Source organism: Paralichthys olivaceus, chromosome 24 (assembly GCF_024713975.1).
Source record: "Paralichthys olivaceus isolate ysfri-2021 chromosome 24, ASM2471397v2, whole genome shotgun sequence".
Classification (NCBI taxonomy): domain Eukaryota; kingdom Metazoa; phylum Chordata; class Actinopteri; order Pleuronectiformes; family Paralichthyidae; genus Paralichthys; species Paralichthys olivaceus.
This window is the reverse complement of record NC_091116.1, coordinates 12,050,905-12,071,437: the sequence shown is the minus strand read 5'-3', so window position 1 is coordinate 12,071,437 and position 20,533 is coordinate 12,050,905. Positions and strand designations below refer to the sequence as shown.

The window sequence follows — 20,533 nt, the reverse complement described above, 5'->3', positions numbered from 1 at the left end:
GACATATCAAGCAACTTACTTTTAGATGGAAAGGTTGGCAGTAACCTGGAGGTCTCATAAGGAGCCAAAACAAACTGAACACAAACAGTTAACGACACACAGGAGGAGCTAATTGAGGCGGAGAAGGTAATTAATGAAAGAGGAAGGTGGGGTGCACTGAATTTAACAAGGTTAAAGTCCTTAAACACAAAATATCCAAGTTCTAATAACGTGCTGTCTTTCCAAGTTGACGTCTTTGTCATTTTCTTACAGATGGCTACTCAGTTCTGTTCACGTCTGAAAGTAGCTATTGTGAGATCACAATCCAAAGAGAATCTCAGGATGGGGAGTCAGGCAGCTGCAGGAGAAACCACTGAGCCGCAATCATTTGTACATGATTAAACACAGTTATTATTTGAAAACAATAACCTTTCGCTTCTGCACAACAATGAGGTATAATAACACGTGTGTTCATGCTGTTGGCAGCGTGCAATTACTGCCCTGTGCCTATTTGCTCGAGTGAGACGAGATGCATGAAAGCGAGTGTGGTCTGTTTTCCTAATTTTCCATTAACCAGCAGTCAAAAGCAAAATGCAACATAAAACAGGTTAAAAACACAAATGTCAAAACATGAAATTGAAAATCAGGGGATTAAACAGAGTTGCACCTAAAAAACCAAGATGAAAACAAACCAGATTAAAGTGGGGAACTTTGTTGGGCCTGACGAGCCTCAAAGAGCGCGATGAATAAAGTGGCGTGATCACATGAAAGTAAAAGCTGTCGCCAGGTTCAATGATTCTGTGTTGGTGAGTTGCCTCCTTCCTCATCCGAGGTGACACTGTTGTTCCAGCCCCCTGAGGTGCTTCAGCCGCTGGTAAAGGGTGATTTGTCATGATTTGGAAAGCTGCACTCTCCTTCCTAGAGTCGATACAGCTCGGGGTGGTGGGTGTGGTGGGAAGAGACGATGACATCATTCCCACGCGGCGTCTAACAAGGTTACGATAATCACGGAGCCTGGAGAAATTCTCTCTGCAGGGGTCAACGTGTCCTGGGATTATCTCCCATCAGCCCGAGCTGTCACATCCCCCGCTGACACAGGACCACCGCTACTTAATTTCATCGTTGATGATCTTCCAGAGCGCTGGGACGAAGTTGTCCTGTTTTACGTAAACTGGAACCGACTGGAGAGATGAGGAAGCCAGAGGGAGAGTCTGTTTCTTCTAAACGTCGCATCCAGAGAACCTTGAGTTGAGTAACGGCCGCCATCACTCAGCTGGACACTTGAAGTTTGATTGAATTCTTCCATGAAGCTGGATTTGACACAGGATTTTTCAGGCTTCACATTGTCAGTCAGTGTCTGCGTTTGTGTGACTGATGGAAAGGACTGCAAACAGAACAAGCTCATCGGACTAGGAGAGAGAGGGGGATGAATTAATTGCAGGAGTGGCTGAGAATGGTTGAGAAAAAGAATCCGGTACAAAGAGATTCAGGGAACTTTCACAAATATCTGGTTTGGTACTTTCTGACTCAGTAACAAGTGAGAACGGTCCTGCCGATAAAAACATGATATTTCCAGGTTGGGGAGAGATGGGGATTGTGGCAGACACTGATTAACTAAAGCAAAGTGGTTGGAATAATTTGTCTTTTGTTGTTCGAATCAGCCGCATCTTTGTTCTTCTCTAATGCGTAAACAGTGTCAGTCCCATTTAATTAGAGCAAATCAAGCGCTGGCACAGAAACGGAGCATGGAGCAGATTATACAGAAATGCTGCGAAGAAAGAGAAGAAATAAAATAAAAAGATTGGCTTCTAAAACGCCTGGTTCAGACGAGATAAAAATATAAGTCAAATCTGAATTGCAGGTCTGTTATCACCTCAAATTCTCCACCTGGCAACATAAGCGTCACATTACATCGTACAATATGGATGTGAAACATGTTTTTGTCATTTGACTGTTGCTGCATTCCAAGAGGACAATTACAAAGATGGAGCTGATGGCTGCAGGTACGATGATATTCGTTTAGTCAGATAAGTGGGAAAATAGATTTCTCTGAAAGGGTCCAGCTGGAATGTGATTGGGATTCACGGTGGTGTTCTGTCTGATGAAGTTATCTCTGAAATTGTGTTATCTTATTGGAGCTGAAGGTAATTTCACATAAAAGTGTCTTTTTACTTGGAGAATAACTGAACTGATGTCGGCCTGAATATTAACGTCATTGTTCTGTCTGTGTTGCTGCATTTATCAACGAGCTCCAAATGCAGGGAGCTAGTGGCGATTAGGAAACATGAGAAGTTTAGTGTTATATTTGTCCATGTGCATAAGCAACATCTCCAGATGAAAGCTGTCACTGTGACAGGCACAAAATGTTTGCATTTTCCTCCGCGCTTCCCTCACAAAGCCTTTTGTGTTGACAAGTTTGCAGAAAAATGTCAAACAAGTGCAAAGAAAAACATCTGCCTATGAATTCATGCAATCCCTGCTTGAAATAGCCTTGTTTTCACATTTAAAGCCGTGTTGTCTGTCAACAGTCGGTCTCTCAGGCATCTGCAGAGGATTTCTGGGGCCTTGCGGTAAGAACAGCAGCAGACGGAGGAACTGAGAGAGAGAGAGAGAGGGAAGGAGGCAGAGAGAAGATGGAAGCTTAAGCCCATCTTAGACTATCAGAGGCAGAGAAAGATAAGGAAAGGTGGTGAGAGAAAGAGAAATCAAGGGGAAGAAGTGAATGAAAAAGGAGAGAAATCTGTCAAATATGCAGCTAAATTGAAAACAGAATTGCACAAATGAGATTCTACCTCTTTTTCGGACACTTATCTCCACTGCAGTTTCTTTCCGTGCTTTAAACCTCTTCATTTCCCCTCCTGGAAAGCAGGAAAGCGTCTTTTCAACCTTTTCCCTCTCTGTATCTCCCGGCGTGTTCCCGGCGGTTTGTGTTGTGAAGCGCAAAATTGTGTGTGAGATGTGGGTGAGGTAACGGCCTAAGATGGATGCGGTTTTAATAGAGATTAATTACATCCCAAATGAGGCAATTACTCCCCACGGGCCCTCACCAGAGTGGTGTGGGCTGCAGCTAATGACTGGAAAAAGCCCCATGTTTAGTCCACAACAGAATCTTAGAGTCAAAGCAGCTCAGGTCTCCGTTGCACATGATGCGTGAGATGTTAAAGTAAGCAAACCTGTCGAATCAATGTTAAAAGTCTTTGTGCAGTGGGCTGAAGGAACTAAATCAAAGTCAATGACCCAGTGAAAGAGAAAGAAAAGCTTTTGTATCGAACAAAGAAAAAGAAAGTTCAGAAGAAGAGAAGTTCAGTTACTGCTGCTTGGACAATTTGGTTCTAATCCTCTTCTGCCTCTAGCTCAATATTTATCAGGCTAATATTTAACAGACAGACGCAATAGTGACATCAAGCTCTCAGAATGGGACACATCTGCAACCACACAAATGGAATCAGTTCATCGTCAAATCCAACTCAACACTTGTACCAAATTTGGAGAAACTGCCTGAAGGGATTCCTGAGATGCTGCGTTCACAAGACCAAAAACATGTTGAGTAAGGTCACAGAAATCTCGACCTTTGACCACCTCATTCTAATCAGTTCATCTTCAGTCCAAATTAATGTTTGTACCAACTTTCATGACGTTCTTGACATATTGTGTGGACAGAAAAGAACAGAGGGACACCGAGGAAACATCATCCCTCTGGCCGCTGGCTGTCGCCGGTGCAGAGGCATAAAAAAGGTCACTGCTCGACCCTGTCTAACGCCGTAAACTGCCGAACTGCCTCAGTGCCTCTGGAGCGGCTGAGCGAGCAGCGCTGACTGGATGCGAGCGGAATAAAAGGAATACAAGGATCACATGAAACAGACTCACTCACAGACCCTCTCCACGCTGCCTCCAGGACAGATAAACATGAGCTGCACACTTTCCCCAGGTATACGCTCAAATATAAAAAGGACTGACATCAAGAACAGAGCAGGCTGTTATGAACACCTTGTTCCTCTACCTGCCTCTGCATCAAATGATGTGGACGCTCACCAGCCCATCAGGTATTTATGAGACTCCGCTCTCATGCACACATGCAAATGTTCCTGCCCCAGCGTGCAGCAGGTCATAAATATGAAGCTGCTGCTGTAGGAATAAGGTGAGGTTCAGCTCTGAGAATCCACCGGTTCCAAGAGATCGGCTTCTGTCCAACGCCATTAAGAGTTAATTTATCGCTCCTGCAATTCAAATTCCGCCCGGCTGTCACACTTATCTCTGTCAAGCGCTCGTGGCGCCCCTGCCCCACGCCCTGATGTATGCTTCCTATTTAAATCCCATCTATCTGTTACCGATGACAGAAAGTAATTCATGCTGCTGAAGTGCTGTCACCAGCAAGGACGGGATTACCTGATATCAATATTTAAGTTTTGCTTTGCGTATCGGAGTTGCTAGGGTTAAAGTCCTGCTGCAGGACATGTGGAATGAGTCACATCAGAGTCACTGATTTGTTTTTGCAGAGGAGTCACTTCAAAACAAATTTAAATTTCAGTCCTAAATGATGAAAACGATTCTGTGATTTTGACCTTTTCAGTCTCAGAGAGCAGGAAGTAAATATGACTAATTCATCACTATAACGCTGTGACTCCACATCCTGTGGCTCCACCTGCCTCTTGTGCCGCCTCCTCAGCTGTCTGGAGCTTTATTAGCAGTAATGAGCATCTCTGGCTGCATCGTCCACCAACAACTGACCCACATCTGCGGCCATCAACAGCCACAGATGAGTGACAGTTTGAGAAATTGCAGTGCTGAGCAGTGAATGTAAATTACCTCAGTGTTATCTGCTTTTATTCTAATAATTAGAAGGAACATTTACAGGAACACGATGTGTCGATCCGAGCTGGTGGTCGTTCTCGAGGTGACCTGAGAGAAAACAGAGTGGTAAATAATGAATTTGTTTAGAGGTATCTACTTGAAGAATTCAAATTTGTTTTAATTTAATGAAAGACTCAATAGCTGTGTCCTGATCCTGGGGCCGTCTCCACCAGACGTTGTAAGCGGCCGAACCAAAATCAGACGCTCTGGTCTACGGAGGATTTCCCGCCAACTCAAGGTCCTGATAGCTTTGTATTTCCACTCTGAGCTTCACCAGCCTGTTTTCCAAAGGATTGTTTAGAAATCGGAGCATTCCCACTCGTCGAGCACTCCGCCTCGCTCATTATGAGTTTCATTTAGCACAAGCCCCGGAATAATCACTCGCTTTTCATTTTCCCAGAGCTTTAGCCCTTTAAATGCTCCACCACTGGGTCCACACGTTCTATTTCTCACCACACAGTCTCAAACTGCATGTGCCACTGCAGGGCGTGATCAGGGGAATGCAAAAGACAGCAGTGAAGATAAGAGGCTGTGAATAACAATTACTTCACATATGTGCTACCGTGCAAAAATAAATCCATTAACTGACGACACACTGTGGCAGTTCTTTTCCATAAAACGTTTTCAATTATATTTCAGCTGCAAAAACAGATCAAAAAAGACGCATTTGAAGTAAAGACGCCATCTGGGAGTTGTTTTATTATGAAGAAATCGTAACCACGCGGTTGTGTTTTCTGCCGACAAGCTCCCACCAGATTTCCGAGTGAAACAGTTTGAGGACGGAGCAGCGCCACAAGTGCTTTCCACATTTTTATGTGTATCTTTGCAAGAACAGAACAGAAGACACTTTTCATTTCTCCCAGAGTCCCAGAGGAGTTGTGCTGCTGCTCTGTCAGATGATGATGATGATGATGATGATGCTGGAACAAAGAGCTCACAGATCCAACGTGCACACACACACAAACACACACCTGTAGGCATCAGAGGCTGAGCCACCTAATTATAGTTGGATGTTGCAAGGTGCTGATTTGTCTGCACTCTGCATCACGTTGAAGACACACACACACGTTAATAGTTATATATATATATATATATATATATATAAGAGCTATATTTTACTTTCTTTGTTTTGAAATTACCACATAAAATCAATTAGTTGAAAGCAAAACTGAATTCAATTTAAACTATTGTCGACTGTTACCTGTGCTTGAGCCCATTATCACTGCGGTGAAGGAAGTGGTGGAACAATAAAGCAGTCATCTTGTGGTTTTGTTTTGAACACATTCTCCATTCTGAAGCCCTTTAAAAAAAATGGGAAAAATAAATATTTCTTTTTACATTTTCTATAATAAAAAAAACCTAATTCAACCTATAAGTCGTGCTGAAAACTGTATGCACTTTATTTTGACATCACAATCCCCTCAGTGCTTCCTCTTGCTGAGACGTGATGTTCGCCACGCAGAAGCTTCAGCAGCGCGTCTGTGACGCATCGAGAGCTGCGACTCGCTTTAAACCGAGCACAGCTGCGCCTCTGATGAGACACTTTGATTTCTGCAGAAACACTTCAGGGTATAATCAAGTTTCCCAACATGCACGTGGGTGTATTAACTTACAGGGAATTCATATCAAACCGACTGGAATAAAAACTTTTATGTGGTTTTCTGTAATAAATAAAATATCAAGTCTTATAAAAGCGCTTTATTTAATCTCAAGTAATTGAAAAGAAGAAAGCACTCCAAAGTGTGATATTTGTCTTCAGCACTCTCTCCCACTGGTGAATCTGTTCTTCATGTTCAAGTAATAGAAAATATAACAGCACACTGCAGCGCCTGAGACGAATCACACTGTACACGGTCACAGAAGTAACATTCACTTGGGAATGTGAGCGCCGACATCTTCACGTCTTCCAGATACTTGTTGAAGAAATGTTCCAGGGTTGTTCTGCTGTAAGAAAATATGTCTAATTCTGAAATATTACAGAGGCAAACAGGTCGGCTCATCAATACCACGGAGTGAGAACAACATGTTTCAGCCGAGTCTTCACACCGTGAACTCAGCGTGGTCCTCGTGACGCGCTGCCAGACAGTACATCCAACATCAACACCTCGTTCAGTTAGTACATCGACTGAAAACACAGGAACATTCATAATTAGGAGCTCGTGAGGTGACAACTTTAAGTGTTGCTGTTTATTTTAAATCTAATGTATGGTAACCAGGGACAATTGCTGCTGTGGGGTAATTTCCTGTAAAAATGATGGTTTAGCACATTTTTTTGAAAACGAATCCAACCTTTGACGCAATTTGAGAGTCTGAGCTGAGCAGCACCTTGAAACGAGGGAGAACACGGAGTAATGCAGAGGTTTTTTTGTGGCCTTGCAGCTGCAGACACTCCTGACAAAGCAAGTCTGCGGCAGAAAAAAGCCCCGGACTCTTCGTCAATAATGTTCCTTCAGCTCAGGGCTGACCAGCGGAGAAACAGTTAATGAAATTCAATCCTCCCAGACTCCTCCGCTGGTGCGAGTGCAAACAGTCCTACTAACATTTCAGGTGTTTCTTGCTGGTCATGTCGTTCCAGATGCGGTGCATCTCCTCGGGCGAGATCTGGTGGACGGTGACCACGCGGCGGTAGCGGCAAAGGCTGTAGGCCATCTTCCAGTGGTTGAAGCCGCTGTTCTGGAAGGGGTGGATGCCGAGCTTTCGGAGGCACACGCCAACGTACACGTCCTCGAGATGCAGCAGCCTCGTGTGTAACGAAGTATTGTATATGAGCTCGGCCACGTCAGCTGAGAAGATGTACCCGGTGCCGGAGCAGAAGGGCGGGTACTTGCTCTCGGGGTAAAGATCCCTGGGCATGTACCACTTGCTGCGCATGTCTCTGATTGGCCCACCATTGATGACATAGCCAGTGAAGTACCTCCTCCTGGGCTTGGTGGTGGGCTTCAGGAGGTTGTAGATGAGGTTCTCCATGTTGACAAAAATGTCACTGTCCGTCTTCAGGACATATTGAGCCTGGGAACAAAACGTGGCCACCCAACGCATGCCCATCAGCGTCTTAAGCGTCAGATTGTGGTAAGAGTCAATAAAATCCTCCACTACCACGTCGTGAAAGATCTGACTCTCCTGCTCCACCATCTCGTTGAGAATGGCGTCGGTGCTGCGTCCCAACAGGAAGAGCGTGACCACGCGCACCTCGGGAAACGTGCTCTCGTCCCCCCATGTCTCTCTGATGGCCTGACGGGCGTCAAATTCCTTGTGAGTGGTGCTGATGAGGATGACGAGGAAGGGCGGCTCCGCTTCGCACTTCTTCTCCTCATTGATGAGGTAGTCAAAGTCGTGCGGGTTGAGCGTGCGCGTGCGGATGTTGCCGAAGGTGGCGTTCTTGCCCAGCTTGGGCGCCGTGCGTATGGGGATATTAAGCTGTCCCACATAGGACGTGGAGGGGCGGGACACGCTCAGGTACCACAGAGCGCTGGCCCAACAAACCACTGTCAGCAGGTATAGGCAGGAGACCTTAGAAGGCATCGCTGTTCATGTGGCTGGTCTTACCAGGGGCAGCGGTGCGGGGGGTGTTCAGGCCACGCCTCCATGGGTTGATCCGGCGGTGCAGCTTGAGGCTGCCACGGCAACACGGCTGACATTAAGGTCAGATAACGGACCAATCTACTGTCTACAGATGCTGCTGTGATTGAGAGGGAACGCTGCAGAGGATTCTCATCGTGTCCACGGCCTTACTGTGTCCCATCGCAGCCGGCACCAAGGTTTCAGGGCTCAGTGCATCTGGAAGAAGACGAGAAAGCACAGACAGAGGCAGCATTAATCAAAGCTGTGAATGTAGACGGCAGCAGTGACATAAACCTACTTTTAACTAGTTTTCATGGAGAGGCAGCAAGACGTGATATATTTAACAATATTTTCTATTCTGCATTCTTCACAACCTAGAACATCCATCCACTGGTGGACCAGGCCACAGTTTCCGGATCACTCCAACAGCGCCTCTGATAAGAAGTGAATATCTTTACTCTCTCTCCTCCGCTCCGACCATTTTGTGTTTGCAAACACTGCTCATCTCCGTCTTATCCCTCCTCCAACAGACACAGGCTGGCAAATCATAAGCAATCTGGCAGCCTGAGAGGAGGAGGAGAGGGAGACGACAGAGAAAGTAAAAGTTAAACGTTATCGTGAGAGAAGATTAATATCCACAACCTCTCATTCTCTTGGTCTCAACTCCCCCCCCCCCCCCCCTTTTACTCCCCTCCTCACCCATCTTCTCTCTCTCTACCTCAGTCGGCACCCGAATGTGGATTTTACATATTTTACCCTGTAACAAGCCGCTCCTTCGTTAGCTGGACAGGCGCCGCTGCAGAAGTCCGGCAACGCTAAGAATTATCGCTCTAATTGGTCACACTCACGGACCATAAGGGGCTGAATTTCAGCTCTAAATATGGAATATGTTTAAAAAAAACTCTGCGTTTATTGTATCCAAGGTATTTAAATCTCACTTTGCATTCAGAGGCAGTGACGGAAAACTAATTCGCTGGTTTTCTTCGGTGTCAAAAAAGCCGAACTACATCTAATCCTTCTTTTCAAACCGACTTTTCTCTGCACATAATCTCTTGTGATGCAGCAGCGGCGCAGCTCTTATTCTGCAGAAATAAGTTTTATTTTCCATGCACAACTGATGATGAGCAAAAAAGTGCAATAGATCCTATTAGAGATACTGAGATGCTGCTTGTGTTTTCAGATGGAAGGGCTGAGATAAAAACTCCCGCGTTCTTTTATCAGTTTCTTTTCTTGTCTTGCGGGGGCACTGCGCTTCTTTTCATCAGGACTTTTCTCTCCTTCCTCCCCTCGTTTTCCACTATCTCTTCCCTCTCTTTGTGGAGCAGAGTCATCAATCTCACGGTCCAGTAGAATCCATCTCATCATGGCTGCTTTTCCACACCTCCCTCCCTCTCCATCCCCTCAATCACTCTCCGCTTCTCCACTCCAGTGGCTGCTTGATCCATCTTTATATGTCTCACTACCTCCCTGCGCGTCTTCCTTTGTCTTGCTCTCTATCCCTCTGGCTTTTTGTTGTTTTTCTCTCATTTCAGGTCTCCCCACACGCGCTTGCTCTTTCCTCACATCATCCTAAACAACCTCCACATTTTCTCTCCTCTGTCATTTTCTTTCCCAGCAGGGTGGAGTATTCCTCTCCTCTCCTCGGAGCTCACCTCTAACTTACTGACAGCTTCCACCACAATCAGTCTTCCTAAAGCCGCTCAATCTCCTTGGCCTCCACTCCTCCTCACTCTCTCCTGCACAAAATCACTAAAGCATCATATTCATCCCCTCTCCTTGACCTCTCTCCCTTTCTTTCCCTTCTTCCTGTTTGCACATCACCCTTTTCCCCACCTCCGTTGTTTCCATAGGTGGCTCCATCGGTTAATTCCTCTGTCTGTCTCTGTTGGAGCTCAGATTAACCGATATCCTCTTTGGGTGATGCACCTCACAAAGTCCCGAGAACTACAACTCCCACCCCACGAGCAAAATGAAAGACGGCCATGTCATTTCATGCCGCTGTGTCTCTGAATTACACGAGCGCTCTGCAGAGGTCCTCTCCTGAATGTTTTACACCTCCGACAGAATATCAGAGGCGTTAGATCACATTTGTAGAGGGAGGTGATAAAGTTCTTGCAGGAGGAAATATTCGGTAAAATCACTGTTAAATTGTGGTTAGTGGTTAGTTGAGCATGGCCAAAGCAGAAGACACAGATTCAACAGTCTGGGTAGAGAGTCAAGTGCACTGCTGCATGATGGGAGGTGAAATCACTGGAGTTTTTGCATAAAGAGGTGGACATCTGTGCACCACATGCAAAAGATGGTAACGTTTGTATCAGGATATTTTTGCTATATTTCTAAATAGAGGGAGGAAGTGGAGATGTGTCGTCCATCTTCAATTGCAGTGTATGGTTCATATGTGTATATTCACCCTCATTACTTGTGTATACAGGTAGGACTGAAGTACTAGTATGACTGTGCCTGTCTGACTGCAGTATATTCTGCAGTAAAAACAGGTATTAACACTAAAAAAAGGGAGGAAAAAACATGAATGTGTAGTAATTACAATTAGCATTAAGGCCCGTTCACAGGGCTTAATGTAAACGACATGCTAATCTGAATCGGTTGTCATGACAGCGCAGTGACAGAGGAAGACGGACAGGAAGCAGTGGGGGGAGAAACAGTCTGCAGTACACTGGCATTAAGTGCTGCAGTGTTTTGGATGTAACTCCCCAGGAAGTCAATTTAGTGACCTCATACTGAGCTGGTCGCTGCCTCATTACACCGCGCACTGATTCCGAGACTCCACATGGTCCATGGCCTCTGTGTGGACGGCTACAGTGATCAAACACTTCCCAGCCCTCGACAGGCCACAGAGAGCGAGGTAGACACCGAGCTTTTCAAGATGAGACGCCTCTTCGACACTTTGATCCTGTCGAGTGCTCCGACAGTTCATCAATCGATCGACGGAAAATCAACCTGACAACAATTGATGAATGATTGATCATTTAAGTCACTTGTCAAGTAAAAGCAACAGTCTTCACTTGTCAAATGTGAGGATCTGCTGCTTCTCTCTATTCAATGCAGACACGAAGAGAGACCAGGATTCAAACTTTCCTGCTTTGAGGTGCAAATGCCAACCACTGCACCACCATGCCGCCCTACTGGCAAGAGACACATTTAAAGATCAAGCCTGAAGCAGCAGAGAAATCTCTACTTGCATTTGAGAGATATTGCGTTCACAAGGTCTTTCACAACCAGAATCTAATCAGTTCGTCTTTGGAGTCCAAGAGAACATTTGTACCTAATTTGAAAGATTCTCTGGATTAAAATTGTGTTTTCTGAGGCCACAGCGATCTTTGACCATATCAACATGACATATATAATATCTTTATGACATATAGAATATCTACAGTATATGAGAGGGACGGACACACAACAAAAACAATGATTTGTGCATATAATCAAACAAATAATGAAGAAAAGTCACTAATTAACTAATTAACAAGTACAGCTCCTTGTTATTCCACATTACAGTTAAATCATATTTAGATTTAGACCTGACTCATTTGCTCTGTTGTCTTTACAGTAGAGCGACCTCTGTAAGATGGAGCAGGAAGCTCAGATCACAGTGATGTGGGAGTTTCAGTCTCGTTTTAATGTTGCACCAGATAATTGATTGCAGTCTTTAGTGCAGGGTGGGGTGACCTTGATTTGGGAGGGTGTGTGTGTGTGTGTGTGTGTGTGTGAGTGTGTGTTTGTGTGTGTGTGTGTGTGCGTGAGTCAGCGAGGGAGGGAATAAGAGAAATGAAACGCTCTTGCAGAAATACTCTGTAATGTGTATTGTCTTCTTCGAAGGTATGAATGTGAGACAGGACATCTTGCATTCACGCTGCCTGCTCTGATATTACAGAGTTAATGATTATCAGGGGAAAACAAGAGGCCGCCTCCGTCACTTGTGGCTTTTGGCAGCAGCTGATTAAAGCAAAGCTGTCACTAAAAATCCTCTAAATCGCAGCATTAGGACGTGGAAACAGCGTCTGAAAGCGAAGGCACGACCTGCAAATATCGTTCAAGTGGATAATGAAAACAAGAAATAATTGCTTTTATGTTCCCCAGTACTACATTTTATATTCATACACCCTTGCCACTGTGATATTGTCTTAGTGTGCCTGCGTATGTGTTTGTAATTACAGAGCAAACAGCAGCTTCCCGGACTCAAACACACTTTACCCTGAAAAAACCCCCAATGTGAGGCCAATGAGAGCTAAATCTGAATGTGCTGTGAATCTCCAATGCTGAAAGCTACTGTTGCATTTGTGCTTTTTTTTAATTTCGTCTCCATTTTCACTGCTGACACACGCCGTCTGAGTCCATAACTCAACACCTTATCTCGAGCTCCTGCTGTCGAATGTGCGATAAGCTCAACAGGAGGTTTTGAATTGTCCGGTCTTCTGTTCCCGCGTTTTGATCCTCTTTTCCTGCAATCTTCTGCCAACTCTAAAACCCATTATGTCGGCTTCGGGACATTCAAAAGGGGAATTAATGAGGAATTTAACGGCAATGGCCAAATTGGTTTGCATCCCACCTAATAAAAAAGAGGCACAATTGACATGTTAGGGTTGGACGACTCCCAGTGTGGCGCTCGCTACGCTTTTGTTTCCTGCATAATAAAAGGCTCAGCGATGGTTGTGTGTCTGCACGGGCGTATCGAGAGTTTTGCAGGCCACAGGCTGGACACTCTGGGCTTAGTGCGAGGACATCTGAATGCAAAGCAGCTTAGGAGAGACAGAGGAAATGGGATATCAATAGCAGCCAACAGATTTGGCCGCTGTACAGAAGCCTGATGCACGCTCCCCACTTCAGTGCCGACTTGAGCCCAAACTGCGCTGGGGCATATCAGTCTGCAGCCAAAACTCTGAGGATGTCACGACTGCTGAGTTAAAACTTGGTCAAAGACAACACTGTGACAAACTGGGAATTATGTGCAAAGGTGGAGGGGTGTGCAGTAAAAACACAAGAGCTGTATCCCTTTTCTGCAGATTCAAGCCTTTTTAAGATCATAATGAAGGAAATTCAAGATCTATGTCATGTACGACAGATATGAAGTAATACCAGATTCCTAAAAATACTTAGATCTCCTCTTAATTGAGGATTAAAGTCTTTCCCAGAGATTAATTCTCAGCGATCAGTCGGTGTTATTGATAAAGAACTGAAACACACATTACAAACTATGTATGCTGCCATACTTCACACTAAACTAAAAGATTGTTAACAGAAATACAAATACCTAAATATATTTATGAGCATGTATGAAATATCTTATTGACTTTAAAGACTTTTTAAGGCCTAAAATTCAGATAATTCAATTTGAGACTTTTTAATTAAGAAGCTATTAAGTAATTCTCTTAAGGCAGACGTGAGATATCATGTTCAAGAAGAGGTTTGAGGCCACTTGCCTCCGGTAAACAGTTTCCATCGGCTCCACACACAGGCCAGACTCTGAATGGTTAAATCCCTCATAAATTGGAAATGACAACTTGATTCATGCAGGTAATACATTTCACTGTCCGACTCGGTAACACTGCTGTTATACAATATTTAAGCTGCGGTGCTGCATCGGGGAAAGTGGAATTATAGAGGCAACCAAAACCAGACATCATGTCACACCAGCCGGACGAATTCTGGATGAAGCTGTGTTTCTGCAGAGACTCCGCTGAAAGGTGGTGAAGGTAAAAGCAGTTTAGGTTGAATAAGATGGAGATAAGAGCCCAGGCTTAAAGCATTTAGAATGGCACAGTATTAAAATACAGTCAATATTATCATTTGTATTACTTTGCCTGTGCTTGGAACAAATACACATCGGACTCTTATCACCTCACAACACTGCTGAAGTAACTGGAGGCATCTTTACCTTTTTTACACTATTTGTAAAGCACTGTGTTTAACGATCAAATGTGTCCATTTGTTTTAATTCACTGCTTTAAGTAGAGGTGAAGTGCAACTCTTTATAAAACCTATTGAATTTCAATGTTAGCGGACTGTTGTGTTTATCAATCCAGACGCAGAGTCTGGTCTCGTTGTTTTCTATACCTGCCAGCAGAATTTGATTTGTACGAACAAGGAAAATCAATCGACAGCATCTGCTCTGCATCTCAATCTCTGCGTTCGGTGTGGTGCAGTGTGATCTCCCAAATCAAAGATTTTACATCCGCTCAAATCAGATAACCTGCAAATCGTGTGTCTCTCGGAGCCGGCACAGAAGCAGAGGAACTGGAAAAACAAACTGAGAGGGCAAGCAGTGTTTACACACAGTGTAGCAGCAGCCTCTCACTGCACCTCTCCTCCATTCTTCTCTCTTTCAATCGAGCACTGACCTCAGCTCTGTGACAGCGTCCACACACACACCTTCAACACGATAAACTGCAGTGGCCCAGAGTCTGTGATCAGCTTGTAAATTCTCCGCCATTGATCCGGCCTCTTGAGGCTCTCTCAGGGTGTTTTTGGGTAATTTTATTTGCCTTTGGTTACGTCCATCTGCAAAGCAATGAATCAGACTTTCACAACATTGTGTGGGGTGTAATGTTCTGGGGACAGAGACCGCCAACACATGCACAAAATCTAATCCACACATGTGCACTTAAGAATTACACACTAAATGCTGGGCACCATACCCTCATTCGAAAACGGTTCATCACATAAGCACAATGAAACCTGAACCTATCAGAGCCTTTGTCACCCAGGGATAGACAGTCATATTTGTCGGATGTGTTTGGAGGAGCCATCAAAACGGGGACGGTCTACTCTCAGCACTGGGACACAGTCGGTTCTCAAATGCAGCCTCCGAAGGATGCAACCCCTGAATTCAGACATGCACTGAAGTCCAGACAGTTTCCTGAAAACAGGGATGTCAATCAGTTGCTGCTGACATTTTTCTACAAGGATGGACACGAAACTGAAAAAAAACCTGAATACAAATATCTCAGGTTGAAAAAGAGGATTCATGTGTGTGCACATGAAGCACAAATCTCCCATGGCCCTCGACCTCTCTGCACTGTGTCTCAGCAGACGACAGACACGTGATATTAAAAGGCCTCATGCTCACTAGAGGAACCATTGCGCTACGGGCATCAATTAGCACCAACACACATCTGCTCACAGACGCACACAAAACAAAGTCGAGACAGTGTTCATGGAAAACCTCCCAAGTCAAGCTCCAATACGAGCTAATTAACTTCTCAACTTTTGCACACATACGTACACAAATTATTCACATTCACTCATTTAGCTGAGAAAACATCTGGAAGGAGCTGATGGAGACAGAGGATTAGTACAAGTCCAACATATGTGCAGAGCTGCTGCCCAGTGGCACTGTTCCTCCACCGTGCTTCAGAGCTGCAGCCGCTATCAGGGGGGCGAGGAGTTATCACAAACACCATCTCAGCGCTGGCAGACAGGTACAGCGTGGAACAGGCTCAACACATCCGATTATATAGCAGCACACAGACAACTGCACCTGTCGAGATAACACACACAACTCCAGGCAGCAGGGATGCTGGGGGGGAACCCACACGACGCAGAGGCACACACACACACCAACTGGTTTTTATTTGAAAAGTCAACACAGTGGGGTTCGTTTTTTAGGCAAATGCAGGAGCCTACACATGCATATAGACAGACACACACACACACACACACACACACACACAAACACACACACACAGTTGCATTCACACCCCACTGCCGTTGCTGATGGCAGCACAGGCTGAGGACATGCAGCTTCAGCACTCCTTCTGGTAAATAATACTCCTACTGAGGGGCACTGGAAACACACACACACACTCTGCTGGAGTGCGGTATGCAGGTACACAATAACTAGAGTAAGTGCACAAACAGGTAAGAATTATTTTCAGCTGTATGAGTGAAAGCTGCTCACTGAGGGAAGACGTCAAATCTCAAACCAACAAAAACACACTGTCCAATACTGAGACACTATTCTGCAACAGTCTACTGTTACCATGGTGATGGAGGGGTTATGTGTTTGGGCTCTACGTCTGTTGTGAACGCAACGTTTCTGAAACGCCGAGTGGGAATTTCTTTATATTTGGGACAAATGTTCATTTAGACTCACTGATGAACTGATTTGTGAAGTCAAAGGTCAAAGCTTGTGACCTCTTGAACATGATCTGCCTTTAGGACATTTCTTCTTCCTCTTCTCTAACACTTGATCTAAGGTCAAATGCAACAGTCAAAAAAACTAAATCTATGTATGCGTAATAAAGAAGCAATAAAATATATATTTATGCCCTACATGATCTTTTTAAATACTTCCAACTAAATAAAATCCTGATTTTTCTTTTATTTGTACAAGTTACATATATGGTAAGGTAAAAAATAATTGGGACAATAATTTCCTACTTTGAATACTTTAGTGAAATGACTCTTAATACTGTGAAATAAGAGTTGAACATCTATAAACTATACATTTTCATGACGTTCTACTCACAGTCATTGAAAAGTTACAACCTTTCTGCTTTTAAATTCAAGGACAGATGGAAAAATAAATAATACATATAAATCCAGATAAAAGGTTCCCAGTGGATGCACCCCCCGAGCTCAACAAACAGACACACACAGTGATGCACAAACTTTACGATCCTTCAGAAATCCCAGCAGGCCCTTCAGCTAAACTGGTGTGTGTGATAACCCACAGGCTGATTGCCCACTGCTGCCTTGGGCCCCTCGGGGGTGAGGCTGCTATCTGTGGCCAGCGTGAGGTCTGGTCAGAGGCCGCGCCGCTCAGTATGCCCCCAGTAAATAAATGATTCCACCTGTCAGACGCACCGAGCTTCGGCTTCACAGAGGTGAGATGTGGGAGGAAACATGTCTTTTCCTGTTTGTGTGACATATGTATAGATGTGAGTGTGTGTGTGTGTGTGATGAAACATTAGAGGGCAGAGCAAAGAGTGGATATTTGTTTACAGAGTTTGGCTTCCTAAACCCTGACCATATTTAAACCCTTCTGTGCAGAAGCAGACGAGGATGTGGACTGTAACTCCAGCTGGGCGTCGGCATCTCTGAATGCCACTTTAATGAGGCGCCTCAAACATTTTCACCTCCGGGCAAAGCTTTGACAGAGAACCCGAAAGATAAAGAGATAAAAGGAGGGAGGAGAGTCAAGAAGAAATCCCTATAAGCAAAAAAGAGACAAAAGAGAAAGAAAGAAAAACAACATAGACGAATGAAAGATGGCGGAAAGATTAATAGGGCGATTCTAAACCTCATAAGTACAATTTTTACCGTCTCATAGCATTAACTGACCGTAATATATCTGCTGCTCGGGCCGTTGATCAATACAAGTGACTCAACAATTATTCTGCCAAATGCTGAGTCCTCAAGTTTCCAACCTTGTAAATAAAACACCCATTAGATGATGTAACACGCCTGGAAGGAATTTCTCGCATTAAAGCGACAAGAAGTGAAGAGGATTTCAAAGCTATGGTGCTGAGCTCATTTCTTGGCAATGTTTGTTTTGTAGAAACACTTCCTGTTTGGCTTAATAGATCTCTGATCAAGCCAACAAGCAATTTATGACAAAATAAAAGCAGCTCAATAAAACATTTAAACTTATAGAAAAGACACACATGTCATTTTCAGAGTTACTTTAAAAGGAACTTCTCTATAAAAGCACATATGGAACACAAAACATTAAATATAGATTTTTTTTTAAATTGAATTTGGCCAAAGAATATTCATCAAACTATTAGTGACCACGAGGAAATGACAAAAACATGTTTCAGCACCGGACAGCTCCTATGCAGCCACACACACACGTGTGAAAGCTCAATGAAGTGAATTTATTCCACACGCATAACAAGACCAAGTATTCTTTATTATTTATATGTTAAGAATAAAAATACAAGCTACTAACATGCCCGAGGGGTCTTTACTGGGGCTGCATAGATTTGTGACATGACCACCTCGGCACGCTGTAGTGTTGTGTTTGCTAAGGTTTGACTTTTGATGATGTGGTGGCAATTTCTGTGAAACAAGCACAGAGTCAAACACTTCTTTCTGAAAGTTTAATTCAGCATCTGCAGATGGACTCATCAGTACACATCACCTGATTGACATGCACAAATGAGCAAAGAACATAGGAGAATCTGTGTTCTTATAACTCTCAGCCCCCTCCCACTAAGCATGCAAAGGTATTTATTACCCTCCTGTAGTTTCACTCAGTGGAGGAGACATCCTGTCCATTTGTTTACATGTTCTGTGGATGACCCCTCTGTGAGACCCCAGTTATTTGATCCCAATCAGAGATACCATGAGAAGCCATAAAGAAATGGTTTCTCGAGCCCAAAAAACTCACGTCTCTTAAGCCACCATCGTAAACCTTAAGGTTGCCCTTTCAGATAAACAATTCGGTCAACCATTTGGTAAGTCCTCCACATACATGTCTGCTAATGCAATTGAACATTCACAAATGTAAAAATTCCCATTACAATGAAGAAAATGGAAAATGTATTTTGCAAACAGAAATGTATGTGTGTGTGTGTGTGTGTGTGTGTGTGTGTGTGTGTGTGTGTGTGTGTGTGTGATGTCAGCAAGTGATCCAGTAGCAGTCTCACTGCTTATGATGGCTGTCAGATGAGAGATCCATCTGTGTGATTAGCTGCTGGACGGCCAGACTTTCCTCCGGGACGGATCGATCCGAGCCGGCCGCTGAGATGTCAAGGTGAACGTGTGTGTGTGTGTGTGTGTGTGCGTGCGTGCTTTAAGTGTCTGTGTACTCTGTTCTATTCTGTTTTCTAATCAACAGGCACAAAATGCAGCTACAGCTATAAAAAGAACAGATTGCACTTAATTACACATAATATGATGTAATTAAGTCATAGTATGGTAAACAACACATAAACAAACAGATCACAGCGCCCTTAGTGTATAGAACATCAGAGAATTACCCACAAGCCTTAGACTTCTTCGATCTTTTCATTAGCTGCACCTGCATCTAATCACTTGCATGTTTTTCTCTCTCCTTTCTTCCTCCAGCACCTTCCTCTCATCTACAAGCCTGTCTTTGACCCGCGGCAAAATGGCCTCCATCAAGCAGGATCATTCAGCCCCAGTCACTTGGGTTCACTCATTTACAAAAGACAGAGAAAGAAAAAAAGAGAGAGAGAAGGAGGTGTGGGCCGCACGACAGATAAAACCAAAGCTACTCACATGGTCTCTAATAAGACCATCTCTTTCTTTTTGTGGGCTGCACGGTACAGTTAATGTCCAATCATCTGCGATCAATAAGTGAGCTCAGGCTGCACTATTGGAAAGATAACTTGCTGTGATTTGAACAGAAACCTCTGAATGACGCAATCCGCAGTCCGATTTCTCCTTCCTCTCGCCAGCCAGCTCTCTGCAGGAACTCTGAGGATCTTTTTTAGAAACACAGACATCTCTTTCACCGTGAGACTCATCCCTGCAGCAGCTCCCATCATGGCGTCAAATCACATCTGTCCTCAGGAGGCTTTCTGCAAGCTAACACTCAAAGACCTGTATGCACCTGCAAAGGCAGTGGGGGGGGGGCTGCAACAGGGAATATGGCAAGGTCACATTTTAATTTTTACCCTCAGTCACCACAGGGACCATGTGAATGTTTGTGCCTCTACGGCTTCTGAGATATCATGTTCACAATGACATGTATGTGCAACATGATGCCTCTGGTCACTGGAATCTTCAGCTTCTTTGTGCTCTCTTTAAAATCATCTCGTTACCCAGCATCCCCCAGTTGTAAATCTGTGTCATAGTCAGGTCTGTGTACTTTCCTCTGCAGCATCTTGTTCTGATAAACCCGGCGAAGACGAGGAAGGCAAGAGTACGTACGTCTGCTTTTTCTTTTCTCACTGCGCTGACAATAACACGTCTATTCAAATAAAGCCTCTTCTTCATTTTTCGCCCCGAGTGTCTCAGTAAAACTGTTACCCTAACAACAAACTCTCGACTCACTCGACACTGTAAGAAAAAAGATTAGTGAGCACCTTGTAAAAAGTGTCAATTAAGTTTTAAACAAACACAGTGAACCCTCTGCCAGGGTCGGGAGGTGGGTGTGGGGGAGGGAATGCGGGCGGCTGCAGAAACGGCTGCAACACAAACTCTCTCTGCAAAC

At 44.3% G+C, this 20,533-nt stretch overlaps 1 protein-coding gene across 1 annotated transcript in view; it reads right to left on the bottom strand.

Moving 5' to 3' along the window:
* Positions 1 to 5,519: 5,519 nt before the first annotated feature.
* Positions 5,520 to 20,533, bottom strand: part of LOC109641624 (beta-1,3-galactosyltransferase 1-like) — a 74,357-nt gene continuing 59,343 nt past the window's right edge. The window contains exon 4 of the mRNA XM_069520586.1: positions 5,520 to 8,607. Coding sequence (XP_069376687.1) covers positions 7,366 to 8,352 — 987 coding nt within the window. The 5' untranslated portion in view covers positions 8,353 to 8,607 and the 3' untranslated portion in view covers positions 5,520 to 7,365. The remainder of the gene's footprint in view (positions 8,608 to 20,533) is intronic.